The sequence below is a fragment of the Argopecten irradians genome, chromosome 1, assembly GCF_041381155.1.
Source record: "Argopecten irradians isolate NY chromosome 1, Ai_NY, whole genome shotgun sequence".
NCBI classification, from domain to species: domain Eukaryota; kingdom Metazoa; phylum Mollusca; class Bivalvia; order Pectinida; family Pectinidae; genus Argopecten; species Argopecten irradians.
The window spans coordinates 72,331,960-72,348,542 of record NC_091134.1 but is presented as its reverse complement, the minus strand read 5'-3'; the positions used below and the strand labels follow the sequence as shown (position 1 = coordinate 72,348,542).

The 16,583-nt window shown below is 40.8% G+C and overlaps 2 protein-coding genes and 1 pseudogene across 2 annotated transcripts; all 3 read left to right on the top strand.

The window, feature by feature from the left end:
• The first annotated feature begins 261 nt into the window (after positions 1-261).
• Positions 262-3,992, top strand: LOC138307536 (uncharacterized; annotated as a pseudogene).
• LOC138314046 (uncharacterized) lies at positions 3,982-6,965 on the top strand (the record flags this gene model as incomplete). Its single annotated transcript, XM_069254265.1, has 1 exon — positions 3,982-6,965. A coding segment is annotated over one exon (1,014 nt), but the record flags the coding sequence as incomplete, so codon positions are not given.
• A 7,883-nt stretch (positions 6,966-14,848) lies between these two features.
• LOC138313852 (uncharacterized) lies at positions 14,849-16,583 on the top strand. The gene is made up of 2 exons (XM_069254135.1): positions 14,849-15,419; positions 15,457-16,583. Exons 1-2 carry the CDS (start codon positions 14,849-14,851, stop codon positions 16,581-16,583), a joined length of 1,698 nt encoding a protein of 565 aa, XP_069110236.1.

Genomic DNA, 16,583 nt, shown 5'->3' with positions numbered 1-16,583 from the left:
GCTTTGTATAATGACTCTGTACGGAAGGTGAACTGTGTTTTGAAAGACCACATATCGGAAATACCACATGTTACGTACCATAAGCATAAGGGATTGAAAGCCAGTGCACAAAATGTGTTTTTGTCGGACGGCGTTCATTTGAATTACTCATGCGGCATGCCTAAATACATTCGGAGTGTCCGTGGGGCAGTGCTTTCGTCCTATCGGAGAATTACACAGTGCAATTTAAAGTATGTGTCTCCGTGGTTTCAGTTTAAGGTAAAGTCTCGATATGGTTTTTGTTTATATGTCAATGGCCTGATTTTCTTTGTTCTCAGAAAAGGGGCCGTCTCAAAAGCGGATTCAATGCATCTGGGTTACTACACATGCGTGTTATGGTTTATCTGACGAACTTCCGGGGTTGTCTCAAAGGGTCTTTGTTTTGTTTACATTTATGACTGAGTGGTTATTTCACATATACATATGGTAGTTTCAACACTCAAAATTTTATGATACATCGTAAGTTATCTAGGTACGGGTTATGATAAGTATGCAAACAGTGAGGTAAGGAGTACAGTTTAACTGTATTATAATTTTGCCCAGTTCACACCTTATTACATTGGTTCATGTGGGATGGCGTACGACGCCATCACCATAGGTGAGCTTGGTTGCTTTGCACATGTGGGCATAATGTTTGCACCATTGGTGTGCTGAGTTCTTGTGGGATAATGTTTATTTTATCACCATTGTTGAACATTTGCAGAAGGTGTAGGTTTATTTCACTGTGGCAGCTATTCATATACTAGTGGACTTACTGTTTGCATGCTTTCATTTTATCCTAAACACATATGCTGTAGCTATTTCAGCTTTTTATATTTAATATATATATTTATTGTGTAAAGCCTTAAAGGGCTGTGGTGGAAAGATGAAGCTATAAATATAGATACACTCTGGCTTCACCTAGTATCTCAGCCTTGTTGAAATTGTTTAATTTTGTTTTTGAGGGATATTGACCATGCCAGCAACACGGCCGACCAGGAGAGCCAAAGAGCGACATGCTCTGGTACGGACCAAGTCGCCAAACAGCGCCCAATGATGATGGGGCCACAGAAAGCGAGATTCCGGTGCCAGGTGCAGCTATAGGGCCCAATACAGTGCCATCAAGCAACATACCAGTAGTGTCCACTGCAACAGTAACAACTCCACCTGTCTTCCCAGGGGTGGCAGAGTTGGCAGCAGAAATGCTGCGTCAAATGAAAGCTGATGGACTGGTCATGCAGGCGTCAGCACCATCAACCGACCCCCAATTCTCACAGGCTTCATCAACAACGGCGCAAATCCCAGCTGTGCTGAGTCGACCTACGTCAATGGTGGCCACGTCCACTGTAACTGCAGCTCCAGAACTGGCTACTATGCAGCCGACAGCTTCAGCATCAACAGAGCCTTCCTTTGGCATAAGTGCCTTAGCAAATCTAACAGGTACACCAGCTCTAAACACTAGTGAATCTTTACCGTTGAATTCAATCTCGCGCCCTCTTGATGTTAATGTGGATATTCGGCTAAAACAAAAAATTTGGGCTGAACAATTTGTAGATTTTGGGGCCTTAGTACAAACAAAACAAACTGAGACTTATGAGCTCACAATGGATGCAAATAATTTGGCACTCATTCCAAAATCCCGTGCTGTTCCTATTCGATCTATGGAACAATGGAATCTGGCATTTCAGATATTTGTAACAATCGTTGTGCAGGGTAAGCTGGAATTGGCAGCCCCATTGATGAAGTATGTCTGAGAGTGAGAGGGGGTACGCGGTAGTGGAGAAGGAATGTTTGGCAGTCGTGTGGGCAGTCCAAAAGTTCCAGAAGTATCTGTATGGACGAGAATTTGTCTTAGAGACAGACCACCAACCTCTTGTGTATTTGAATAAGATGAAGGGTGTCAATTCAAGATTGATGCGTTGGGCTCTCCAACTTCAGCCCTATCGGATTAAGATCCGTGCTATACGAGGGCGGGACAACGTCGGAGCTGATTTTCTAAGCAGGATCTAAACACCTCTGACTTATGCTTAAAGGAAGGTTGAACAATTCCGGTCGGTTCTCGTTACACGCACATTGTGCAACACATTGGCAAGAGGGCTGGAGATCAAGCTGCGATAATGTACGATATAAATTTTCGTAAATGGAGACAGGCATCCCCACACTTATTGCCTTATGATCAGACCAATACAGAACTATACTTAGAGGCCATGACCTCGCAGTCAGCCTTTGGGGCTAAGACCAATAAAGGATCTAGTAAAGGTAGTAATGGTCAATCAAGCCCATCAGCCCCACAAAACAAAGTTTGCTATGCCTTTCAAAAAAAGGGAGCGTGTAATAGACCCAACTGTTGGTTCAAACATGCCTGTAGGGATTGTGGGGGGAACCATTCCTTTCGGAAATGTCATGGCAACAAAGTCGACTCTTCCCACAATGCATCCTCAAATGTCCAATCTTCGGGGGGTAAACCCAAATCAACCTATACCAATAAATGACATTACACCAGTTAAATTTGACCGTTTAGCTTTGTATTTACAGGATTATCCAAAAGCAGCATTTGATTTTCTAGAACAGGGTTTTACTAGAGGTTTTTCGATAAATTTTCAAGGCCCAAGGCTGCATAGGGTTAGTAAAAAAATTACAATCAGTTAGAGAACATCCAGACATTTTGACAAACAGACTCAATGCAGAAATCTCCCAAAATAGGATTGCAGGCCCTTTTACCACCTTACCATTTCCCAATTTACAAATATCTCCCCTTGGTTTAGTCCCAAAGAAAGAAGGGGGTGAGTTCCGGCTCATTCACCACTTATCTTTTCCTTTAGGAGAGTCCATTAATGATGGAATTAGTGAGGTGGATAAAACTGTTCAATATGAGACGTTAGATCATGCTATCAAGCTAATTAATGAATGTGGAAAAAATGCATTGTTAGCCAAAACGGACCTCGAATCAGCATTTAGGTTAGTTCCAGTTCATCCGGAGGATTATGAATTGTTAGGCATGATGTTTGAAGGACTGTACTATTATGATAGGTGTCTTCCAATGGGCTGTGCTATATCTTGTCAGCTATTTGAGAAAGTTAGTTCGGCTCTTCACTGGGTTATGGGTAATTATTTTAAAACACCAAAGGTGGTACATGTACTAGATGATTTTTTGTTCGTTGGGGAACCTTCTTCTACAGAATGTCAGTATGCCCTTGATAGTTTTTTGCTTTTATGTAAGCAGGTTGGTATCCCTATTAAGCATTCCAAGACTGTTACACCCACTATGTGTCTCACATTCTTGGGCATTGAACTTGACACCCAGTTAATGTTAGCCAGGCTCCCTGTGGATAAGGTACACAAGATCATAGCCTTGTTGCAGTCATTCCTGTCAAAATCAAAGGTCTCTTTGAAGGAATTACAATCACTTATTGGTTTGTTGAATTTCGCATGTAGGGTAGTTGTCCCAGGTAGAGCATTTTTACGAAGGTTAATTAATTTAACGATAGGTGTTTCCAAATCGTACCATCATGTAAGGTTATCAACAGAAGCTAAAGCAGACCTCAACGTCTGGCTTTTATTTATGCAACATTTTAACAATGCCACTTTCTTTTTGCCAAATCATTGGGATACATCCGAAGTTCTACATCTTTTTACTGATGCTAGTAATTTGGGTTATGGAGGGACTTTAGGGACGAAATGGTTTTATGGCCCATGGGATGATGTCTTACGTGTACATCACATTAACATTAAAGAACTCTTTCCCATTACGGTTTCCCTAGAACACTGGGGTTCACAACTGCGAAACAAGTCTATTGTATTTTTCTCAGATAATGAAACAGTGGTAGCTATAATAAACAAGCAAACTTCTCCCAATAACATACTTATGACTTTGGTAAGACGGCTGGTTTTAGCTTCCTTAAAGTTTAACATTCGTTTTAAAGCTAGACATATTCCAGGTAAACGAAATGAGTTAGCTGATGCACTATCTCGTTTACAGGTACACCAGTTTCGGTTGTCAGCCCCCAAAATGGATCTACATCCAAACATAATTCCGGAACATCTGTTGAGAATTTAGGTGCAACAGTACTCCAGCTCCTCGATTCAGCATTATCTCAGGGCTCAAAACAGTTATACAAAAGAGCTTTCATGATGTATTCACAATTTTCACAAACTCAACTGCACATGGAATGCTGCCTGCCCATAAAAGTTTCTTCATTAGCATTGTTTATTGCTCATCTTGTTAATGAGGGTTTGGCTTCATCAACTATTCATAGTTACATTTCCGCTCTTGCGTATATACATAAATTGGCGGGTGTCACCGATCCTACCCAATTTTTTCTCATCCGAAAAATGCTTTTAGGCCTCCAGAAACGGGGTACAAAACCAGAATTTCGACAACCGATTACTATTGATATTCTACATAAACTTGTTGTCTCTTTGCCAAAAACATGCCCATCCTATTATGAGCATGTCATGTTCAAATCCATGTACCTGTTGGCTTTCCATGCCTTTCTTCGTATAGGGGAGATAACGTACAATGGGAATGCCGATAACGTGTTACAGCTCAGTAATGTCAAATTTTTCAAGCTTGGCAACACATATCCCTCAAAGTTGGAAATTTCTTTTGGCTCTTATAAAAGTCATTATAACTGTACCCCTGTCACACTCTCAATCCCAGTTTTTGAGAAAGAGGAATTTTGTCCTGTTCTGGCATTATTTCAGTATTTGAAATTAAGGAGAGCTAGAGAAGGGCCGTTATACGTCCAACCAAATCAAAAAGCTGTGTCTTACCAAAACTTCTGTTACATATTAAAGCAAACTTTGTTGGTAGCCCAATGCAACCCCTCTATGTATAAGAGTCACAGCTTTAGAATTGGGGCGGCCAGCACTGCGGCTAGTCAGGGTGTTCCTGAGGCAGATATCCAAGCAATGGGCAGGTGGCATTCCAATGCTTTCAAACGGTATATCCGTGTTCCAATGTTACATTTAGGTTAAATTGATACTTATGTTATAACCTTTATGTCTTTGAATGCAGGGCATTCCTGACAAAAGGTTGGTAATTTCAGTGTTTTTCGTTGTTACTAAGCTTTTATGCTACATATTTATATTTTGATTACCTTAAATTGCTACCTATCTATTTTGGATGCAGGGCATTCCTATAGATTTGTTAGTAATAGATAACTTCCTGAAAGTATATTTTTTCATTATATGTACTATGTTTAAATTCAACTTTTGAAACTGCCTGTCTCCATCCTCTTTAAACATTTTGTGTTATTTTTGTGATTTAATTGTGAATTATATCATGAGCTGGTGTACCTGGTTTTTTGTGCATCCTATATGTATGTACTTTGACACTTGGATTGGACCTTACCTGGATAATGTGTGTAGTGGATTTCATAAATCCTGGACTTTGGAACAATATGATTATTATCCCAGTGGTGTATACACACATCCTTGCAAAATGTTCACAGAGTAGGAGCTATTTGACACAAATAAGAACAATTAGAATAGTGTCAAGTAATACTCCAGTGCCTATGGACATTGTGATTCAACACATGAACATTTCCTACAGAACATCAGTGACTGGCAATTAATTAAAAGTAATGACTTTTTAACGTGTGCAAAGGTCAACTTTATGGAACAGCTTGGAGTGAGACACTCTTGTTGTTTTCCTTTATATTATTTCAATTTATTTGATATTTTATTGCATTTATTTACTTGTGTTGTATTACTTTGCTGTCCTCTATCAAGGACCTAATTTCTGAGTTTATGGTGTATAGTTATTGTTTAGCTGCGTTTTATTTACAATTTACTGTACTAGAGCAGCCAGCAGCGCGGGTGGGGGATTGCATTATATACCTACTAAAGAGTATGTGCATCGAGTACCCTTTAGTCAGCTCTATATGCAATGTGGCGTTTTTTGTCCCCTCACCTACAATAATTAGGTAATTTTTATGTTAAAATGTATTTAGTTATATAAATACAAAGAATATGATGTATTCTTACATGTGTTCTTGCTACAGAGTTTGTATCAAGTCAATGTTGTTTTCCATGTCGTTTTAATAAAACGGCCATTTCAATCAAAATCTGATGTTTTGGTTATTTTTACTATTGTACTATTGCATAGTCTGCCTTATGCAATTCATGCAACATAAATTTAATTTTATTGTAACACTTTTCTTGTTGTATGTAATATGTGGCAGGTCTTGATTTGTTTCGTTATGTCGCGGTGTTTGAATTCACTGTGTACATAAAATCTATTATATTAGGTCTTAAAACTACATGCGCTGTGTATTGTCTGAATTTACATGTCCCTGTGTCATGTAATGTCCTGTACATGTAAATCTGTGTGTATGTAAGTTGTTATGATGACGTATGAGAGGTGAGTGAATGGATTGGTTGAGTGTGTCACATTGACCCTGCATGACCCTGTCCTTGCACGTGCACGCCCACCCTGGTGGAAGCGTGTCCACACATTACATGGAAAATAGGCACCGGACATGTAACACCTATAGCTGGAAGCCTGTGTGCTTTACAGCCACAGTGCTGAAAGGTATGTTTATTTAATATATAACTAGAAATAAAGTAATTAACTTATTCTTCATTATGAAATATAATTAATATACTTAATAGTTTTCTGTTATAATTTTAAATAAATTGTCCATAAACCTTTATAATTTGTATATGTATAACAAAGGATCGCACGTGGTCCGTCAGGTTCAGGTAGTGTATTGGATAAAGTGATTGTAAACTACAATTGTAAATGTAATAAACATGAAATTAAAATAGAATTTACTATAAATATATAATAAATAAATACCTGTATATTATATTTATTACTTTACAGTATAAATATGGCATATTATAGCTGGTACATTTATGTGTCCCTATGTATTGTCAGGTATTGTTCTTTTTATTTCAGGTTATCTGTCTCCGTTTTGCGTATAATAAAACTATCAGCTGTTTACAGTTGTCAGAGTAGTTTATTTACGAAGAGAACATATCCACATATAATCACTCTCGTGACAGTTATTTTGATGAATATCTTCAATATGTCCAGAAAAATTATCGATATTTATAGCTGAATTTTGGGTGTCAGTTTCGAAAACAAAAGCAGTTAACCAATGGATTGTAGAGTCCAGAAATGAAGATCCCGTCATTTTTGCACAATGAATACCACTCCCTGAAGAAAGTATTCATTATTATCCTTGATCCAAAAAAAACACATTTCCAGCGTTGTTTTTGTAACTTGTATATGTTCCAATAACTTGGCGTCAATATAGCACACTAGATGTTAAATTTATGAGAGATTCCTAGAAGTATGTCATTGTGTTTGAGGAGCTCCGATAAACACGTCTGGTCAGCACGGTGACCTATGCTTGAAGCATGTACCAAACCACACAAGAACTATTGGGTCACGTGATGTTTGTAACTTCGAATATAGCCTCCTTTTAAGATATGCTTATCTCGGCTCCACTTTTGTAGAGGAAGTCTATTTCGGCATAGTCTTGTGTATTAGTATGAGATTTAATGTATCTACACTGCTGTCTCCGACTAGTAATACTTTTCTTTGTTTTACGCTATTATATGATTGTTTTATTTTTTTTTTTATACATTTTTGAAAAAAAATGAAAAGCAAAAGAAAGTACCAATGAATCCACAACCTGACATAGATCAAGTGTTTCACCTTAACTATAGGCCTACTACGGAACATTGTTACGCGATGCATAATACAAAAAACGCGTATCTTGGTTTGAACATAGGCCTATGCCAGGTTGTCCCCCTAATGTAATGGACGTCGCCATTGCAGAATATTCAGGGAGATTTCCGTCAGAACCATGCGTGCAAATTTATGTAGTATCCAGCCATACCAAGAAATCTCATCAGCTCTCTCTTGCTTCCAGGAGTTGGAAAATCTATAATTGATTCTACTTTGGCCTGAACAGGTTTAACCTGCCCCTGTCCTACAACATGGCCTAAAAATTCAACAGTTGCATGACAAAATTCACATTTTAATAAGTTTACAGTCAATTTTATGGTAGTGAGTCTTTCGAAGAATTCACGAACCCCGCGTAGATGGTTTTCCCACGTGTCGTGGTAGTTGATGACGTCATCAATGTATCCATCACAGCCTTCCAGGTCTGATATCACGCTGTTAAGAAGACGTTGAAATGTTGCCGGGGCATTCTTCATACCAAATGGCATAACTTTGTACTGGTACAAACCTTGCGAGGTTACAAATGCCGACACTTCTTTAGCTCTTTCTGTTAATGGAACCTGCCAATATCCTTTCAACAGGTCAAACTTGCTTACGTACTTGGCTTTGCCAACTTTGTCAATACATGAGTCAATCCTTGGAATTGGATAAAAGTCTGTTTTACTGACAGAGTTTACTTTTCTGAAGTCAGTACAGAATCGGTATGTCTTGTCTGGCTTTGGCACCAGAACACATGGAGAGCTCCATTCACTTTTGCTTGGTTCAATAATATCATTGTCCAACATGTATTGAATTTCTTTCTTTAAGTGTTCTTCTTTCAAAGGATTGACACGGTAAGGATGTTGCTTGACAGGTGGCGCATCGCCTACATCCACGTCATGATAGATAGCATCTGTTTTGCCTGGTGTATCCGGAAACAAATGTTTAAACTCAAGTATCAAATCTTTCAGTTCATTGCGTTCCTTTTCTGATAGATGACACAGTTTCTTGTCCAAGTTCGCGAGCACATCCGAGTTCCGTAACTTAACACCACAGTCTAAACCTACATCTTGTACACCACCATCTAAGTCTAATTTACAAATATCAGCTGTACTTTCACTTTGTGATGGTACAGAGGTCAAAGTAGCAATAGGTTGAGAGGTCTTGCTCTCTTCTCTATCTACATATTTCTTAAGCATATTAACATGACATAATTGAGTTTTCTTGCGCCTCCCTGGAGTTTGTACAATGTAGTTAACATCATCGACCTTTTTCTCAACAACATAAGGTCCAAAATATCTAGCTTGCAAAGGCTGACCCGGTATTGGTAAAAGAGCCAAAATTTTGTCACCTGGATCAAAATTTTTTGCACGGGCATCTTTATCATACCATGTTTTCATTTTGGTTTGAGCAACGGCCAAATTTTCTTTTGCCAATTCACATGCCCTTGTCAACCTTTGCTTAAAATTAGACACATACTTTAAGAGATTCACTTTAGAATCTTCGTCCAAAATTTTGTCTTTCAAAATCTTCAAAGGACCACGTACAGTGTGTCCAAACACAAGTTCAAAGGGACTGAAGCCAAGAGATTCTTGTACAGATTCTCTAACGCCAAACAACAACATGTGTATACCTTCGTCCCAATCTCTTTTGTTTTCAAAACAATAAGATCTCATCATATTCTTCAATGTCTGATGAAAACGTTCTAAAGCACCCTGAGACTCTGGATGATAAGCACTAGACTTATACTGCTTGATCTGGAGCTGGTACATGACTTGTTGAAAAATACCAGACATGAAATTCGAACCTTGGTCCGATTGGACAGCTTTTGGAAGACCAACCAATGTAAAGAATTTAACCAAAGCCTTGACTATGTTAGGTGCCTTAATATTTCTTAGTGGAATGGCTTCAGGAAAGCGTGTGGAAGCACACATAATAGTTAAAAGATACTCATTCCCAGACTTAGTTTTGGGTAGAGGACCTACACAGTCTATAATGACTCTACTAAATGGTTCCTCAAATGCTGGAATGGGATGCAAAGGTGCAACAGGGATTTTCTGATTAGGTTTCCCTACCACCTGACAAGTATGACAAGACCTACAAAAATCAGCCACATCCCGTTTCAACTTGGGCCAAAAGAAGTGATCTAAGATCCTGTTATAAGTCTTGGTCACACCTAGATGCCCTGCCATAGGTACGTCATGAGACAAACTCAGAATATCTTGCCTATACCTCGGTGGGACAACTATTTGATTGACAACCTTCCAGTCTTCCTCGGGAGACACATCAGGGGGACGCCACTTGCGCATCAACACACCTGACCGACGGAAGTAACAAACCGGGACTTTCTCAGCCTCTTCCTCACTCAAAGCCCGATTACACAATAAGGAGATTTCAGGATCTTTCTCCTGTTCTACTATAAGCTCCTCTCTAGACAAAGATGATTTACTCATCATGTCAGACAAAGAAGTACCTTTGTTAGGAACAACTCTATCACTATCAAAGTCTACAGGATTGCTCAAAAGATCACACTTACCCCCGACATCCTCTATATCATGAGCCAAGAAAGTGTCACCTAACCCTGGACTATAATGATCCTCAACTACTGCAACATCAGAAACCTTCTTATTCATTGAACGAGTTACAGCACAAGAAGGGAAAATACCAGGAAATTCCTGTTGAATAGTCTCAGCATCACCTGTTTTATCTGGAATACTGGACACTAAGGGATCTACCCTAACTTTCTCTCCAGCCAAGTCATTGCCTAAAATGAGCGACATGCCCTCTATGGGAAGTTCCGGTCTAACACCAATGGTGACAGGCCCAGTAACCAAGTCTGACTTTAAATAAACACAATGGAGAGGCACATTAACAAAACCTAACTCTACACCTTGAAGCAAAACACTACTACCATATGAGGTCTCCTCAGACAAAGGCACTACGCCATCTAATATTAAAGAATGAGAAGCCCCAGTATCTCTCAAAATCTTCACAGGTTTCAAGTTGGTGATATCACTAGTAGTAAGTGAAACAAAACCTTCAGAAATGAAGGGAGAGTACTTCTCCAAGACACTATCAGACTCTGAGCTCTTAATCTAAACAAACACTTTAGAATCTTCCACAATATCACTAAGTTTCTGACTAGGCTTTGACATAGCTAACACAGAAGGAACTGACTGTTTACGCCTTTGCTCCTTACGCTGGAGAGAAAAACATTCAGACATAACATGTCCTACTTTCTTGCAGTAATTACAAACAGGACCAGAAGGAGACCCCACACCTGCCCTATGATCTGTTTTAGAATCAGACTTAGTCTTGTCACCTGATTTAGGTTTGTCATTAGAAGGGCCACTAAAGGTTGTTTTCCTAGGCTGACCAAATTTACTAGTACCTGTGGTACTGTTTTTGTCTTGAGAACTGTTTTTAACAAATGAGCCTTTGTGGGTGAGAGCGTAATCATCAGCCATTGTAGCTGCTTCACTAAGTGTTTCAACTTTTCTCTCATCTAAGTGAATTTTTTTTTGTTTATGTGGACACAACGTTTAAACTCCTCTATCAACAATAATTGCCTGAATTTACCGAAATCCTCATCAATTTCTTTAGAATCACACCACCTATTAAATAATTGTTCTTTTTCTCTGGCAAATTCTACATGAGTTTGTTCATCTCTCTTTCTCGAGTTTCGAGATTTCTGGCGGTAAGCCTGAGGAACTAACTCATAAGCTTTCAAAATAGCTTTCTTGACTACTTGGTAATTTGAAATATCATCAACAGATAAAGAAGAATAAATGTCTCTAGCTTTACCAATCAGGACACTCTGAAGAAGCCTTGTAAGCTTATCTTCAGGCCATTTCATACTATCAGCTATTTTCTCAAAATGCAGAAAATACTTGTCAACTTCTTTCTCTTGAAAAGGAGGAACTAACCTTATTTTTCTACTGACATCAAAACCTCTGTTTCCCCTAAAAGTTGGATTACTTGAACTGTCCTGAGAAGCTAGTTCTAATTCTTTCATTCTAAGTTCTGTTTCAGCTTGAATTTTCTGCTTCTCTAGCTCTAACATCTGATCTCTCCCAATCTCTTTTTCTTTTAATTCTCTTTCTATTTCTTTTTCTCTTAACTGTTTTTTTATTTCCATTTGTCTTAGTTTCATTTCATGTTCAAGTTCCATTTGTCTAATTTGAATTTCTGAACTGACTGTTTCCTCTATACTATCTAATGCACTAGAGTCAAATTTGCTATTGTCAACAAAATATCTTATAATTACATTCCTAATTTCAGCTTTCCTCAAATTAGTTTTGATAGTAAGGCCTAAATGTTTACCCAATAACAGTAAATCCTTCTTACTAACTTGCAAAAGAACATCCAGGGATGGCGCTTTAACAAACTGTTCTACCTGCATAGTAGTCATGTTTATCTAGCTGTTGGTTTCAAATGTAAACTCCAAGTTTTTACACAAATTTTGAAAATTTCTTAATTAATTTTTCAAAGTTAGATTTCACAAATTAAAATATCGATCCCGGACGAGCCCCCAATTCCTGTTACATGAACGAATAACAGAAATGAGAAACCAGCAGCTAAATTCAAAACACAATTTAATTATATATACAATATTATACAGAGATGGTTTACAATATCTAAAGTAATTGGTGGTGGTACAGGAGTAATACGATGATTTAAAGTGTTACTTATCTGTATGCGAATGTCCTGGTATAATCCTTGATCCTTCCAGGTTTCAAGTTAACAATAATCACAAATCCAGGAGGAAAATGAATGTCCACAGATGATTTGTTAAGTTCCAGGCAATATGAATAAATCCACACAAAGTGTTGTAATAATCCACAGATAAAGTCACAATAGCTCTCCCAATAGAATCTTATATGGCGCTGTACAATTCTTGATATGTCTAATTACAGGTCTCATTACAGTTCTGATTAGCCTTGGACAGCTGGAGTATATATAGCTTAACCCTAATTCAAGAATATTGGAGAACCTTCTACTTCTAGAAATATCTAACTAAAAACAGTAAACACACAGAACTTTCTGGAAATAGATCATTCTAGATCTCTACTTATAATCAACATGTTTACAAACATATTTGTTTATACATGATTATATTCTAGAAAGTTCTATAACCTAAATCAATGATATGACCTTTATAGGATGTATTGATATTAAAGCTATAGGAGTTATCTCCCTTATCTCATAACTACATGTATTTAGTGTGATACATAACAAAATAAAAAAAATAAATGATGTTTCGATAACAACATAATAACGTCGAAACGTTCAGGGAGAGATGGACCTGGATGATGACGTCTGTGGAGCTGCAATCCAGGGATTGTATTTAGGTAATATTACTATACTGGGCTACCAGTGACTTCCAGGAGAGACTGGATGGCATCCAAGAACAGATTGGAGACGCTGGAAAGACAGATGACATCTAGGAGCAGACTAGTACCAGGGTGTAGTGGGGCAGCTTCCCACTTCACAGTATCCGTGAGGGTACAACCTACCACCAGCTACGAACAGATATACAGAGCAACACCTCCAGAGTCTTCCGAGAGGTGGGAGGATGAAAGACTCGAGAGGACAGACAACACGGCAACGACTAGGCTCGTCCAACGGACTTTGACTGGAAAGGAAGTAGAGATACAGTGCCACTGTGGGAAAGTCTGCAAAAATCTTCGAGGCTTACGAATCCACCAGGCGAAAGCGAAGTGCCAAACTGAGGAGAAACGGCTGCAGCGCACAGATATACCATCTGGTGAGACGCAGGAGGTTCCCAGCCAGGATTTACACCAAAGTGCTGAGGACCTCTCCGCTGCTGTGTCGTCACAGGGAGACACCGCGAATTCATTTGAGGGAGAAGATGACCAAGGGACTAGAGCAAAAGAACCTACAGTCGAAAGGAGGAGAAAGGTGAAGTGGCCCCATATAAACAATATGGACACATGGAAACAAATAGACGAGGACTTGGACACGATGCTTGAGACAACACTGCAAGGTGGAGTGGAGAGAAAGATTAAGTCCTTGTCAACAATCGTGTACACATTGGGATGTGAAAGATTTGGCACGGAGGAGCAGAAAAGGCAAGGTAATACTCACCAACCGAACAGAAGGGAACACCAGATCAGCAAACTGAGACGGGAGCTGAGATGTTTAAGGAATCGGTTCAGAAGGTCGAACAACACGGAGAGGATCGGTTTGCAACAGTTGCGAGACGACCTCAGGAAACAGCTGAAATCCCTACGGAACGCAGAGAACACAAGGAGAAAGAGGCGAGAGGCAGCGAAGAAGAGAGCTGCATTTGTAGAAAACCCCTACAAATTCTCATCGGTACTTCTCGGGGGAGAGAGATCAGGGAAGCTAGAGGCCAATAGACAAGAGATTGAAGAACACCTGCAGGAGACGCACGCTGATGCAAAGAGGAACTCACCGCTGGGAGAGTGTTCCAGAATCCCTTCTTCTGAAGAACCATCAATTCCACTCGATACGAAGGAGCCAACTTGGAAGGAGATCACAGAAGTGGTCAGGAAGGCACGGACGGCATCAGCACCAGGACCTAGCGGCATACCATACAAGGTCTACAAGATGTGTCCGAAACTCCTGAAACGGTTGTGGAGACTTTTAAAGTTCATATGGAGGAAAGGCAAGATACCGGATAGTTGGCAAAAAAGCCGAGGGAATATTTGTTGCAAAGGAGAAGGATTCTAAGAACATCACACAATTCAGGACGATTTCTTTACTCAGTGTGGAGGGGAAGATCTTCTTTGCCATACTCGCCAGACGGATGACAACATACATGACGGCAATTGAATACATTGATTCATCTGTACAGAAAGGAGGGATCCCAGGCTTCCCGGGGTGTGTTGAACACACGAGTGCCATCACTCAGCTCATCAGGGAAGCTAAGATCAAGCACGGAGACCTCACTGTCATCTGGCTGGACCTCGCCAATGCCTATGGATCAATACCACATCAGTTGATCCATGATGCGTTGCAGCATTACCACATCCCGGACCACGTCAAGGGGATAATCAGGAGCTATTTCAGCAACATCAAGCTCCGATTCACAGTGGGAGATATGACCGCAGCGTGGCAGGCATTGGGATCGTCACTGGCTGCACCATTTCGGTGATCCTATTCGTGATGGGAATGAACCTGATAATCAAGGCAGCAGACAGAGAAAGTAGAGGCCCGAAGACGTCATCGGGGGTTCGACTACCACCCAACAGAGGCTTCATGGATGATCTGACAGTGACTACAACAACACATGTCCAGGCCCAGTGGATACTAACTGCACTGGAGGAGACTGTGGAATGGGCAAGAATGAAATTCAAACCCAGGAAGTCACGGAGCTTAATCACCAAGAGAGGCAGGGTCACGGAGAAGTTCTCGATGCGTATTCAGGGCGAAGAGATTCCCTCAATCGTCAACAACCCAATCAAGTGCCTGGGAAAGTGGTTCGATGCTAGCCTAAATGACTCTAACAACATCAGGAGGCTGCAAGGACAGGTGAAAGAAGGACTAAGAGCAATTGACAAGACCGGACTTCCAGGGAAATTCAAGGCGTGGCTCTTCCAGTACGGACTTCTACCTCGTCTGACGTGGCCGCTCACATTTTATGAGGTTACCACAACGACAGTAGAGGCACTGGAAAGAACCATCAGCAAGTTCCTGCGAAGATGGCTCGGAGTACCCCCAAGCTTCACGAGCGTTGGCCTGTACAGCTCCCAATTTTATCACTGGTTGAGGAGTTCAAGGTGGCTTAGGCAAGACAGGTGACTCTAAAGACGATAAGATCAGACTCGCGGGCATAGAGACGAGAACGGGGAGGAAATGGTCTGCAGGCAACGCAGTAGAAGCAGCTGAGAGCCGCCTGAGACACCAAGACATCGTTGGTACAACGTGCGTAGGACACCAGGGACTGGGTACAAGTCATGTGCAGCGCTGGGGGACATCAGATAAAGCCGGCAAGAGGAAGATGGTACAGGATAACATCAGGAAAATGGAGGAGGAAATCAGAAAGTCCAAAGTGGTGGAGATGGGAGCCCAGGGAGCATGGACGAGGTGGGGAACTACAGACAGAAGACTGTCGTGGTCGGACATCTGGCGTATGGAACCTTGCCGAATCCAGTTCCTGCTGAGGTCAGTTTACGACCTGCTCCCCTCGCCTACCAACCTCCATAGATGGGGCTTGACTGAGACTCCAGACTGTCCATTGTGCAACCGACCAGGGAACCTTGCGCATGTACTATTAGGATGCATTGTCGCCCTTACGCAAGGACGCTACAGATGGCGCCATGACAAGGTGCTAAGGGAACTGGCTGACATCCTGGAGAGGGAGAGGATTAAGAAGCGGAAGCCCGCTAAGGGTTGTACATTCATCAACTTTGTACGAGGCGGGGAGAGAGGACACACTTCTTCAACTGTTCACCAGGGGGGTATCATTGACGGCGCACAGAACTGGGAGATGAGGGTCGATCTAGACAGGAGACTGGTATTCCCCGACATCATCCAGACCAATCTGCGTCCAGATATCCTCTTATGGTCAACGGAGGGAAAGAAGATGGTCATGGTGGAATTGACAGTTCCATGGGAAGAAAGATGTGAGGAGGCATTCGAGCGAAAGAAGGGGAAGTATGAAGAATTGGCAGGAGACATCAGGGCCCTAGGGTGGAGTGTTTGGGTCTTCCCAGTGGAGATCGGATGTAGAGGATTTCCTGCACATTCAACATGGAGAATGTTTGCAGCACTGGGTGTGAAGGGCATAGACAGGAGACCAGCAGTGGACCGACTGTCAAGAACAGCAGAGAAGTCGTCCAGCTGGCTGTGGTGGAGACGACAAGACATGAGCTGGAAGCTATCCACAGACGGGCAGTGA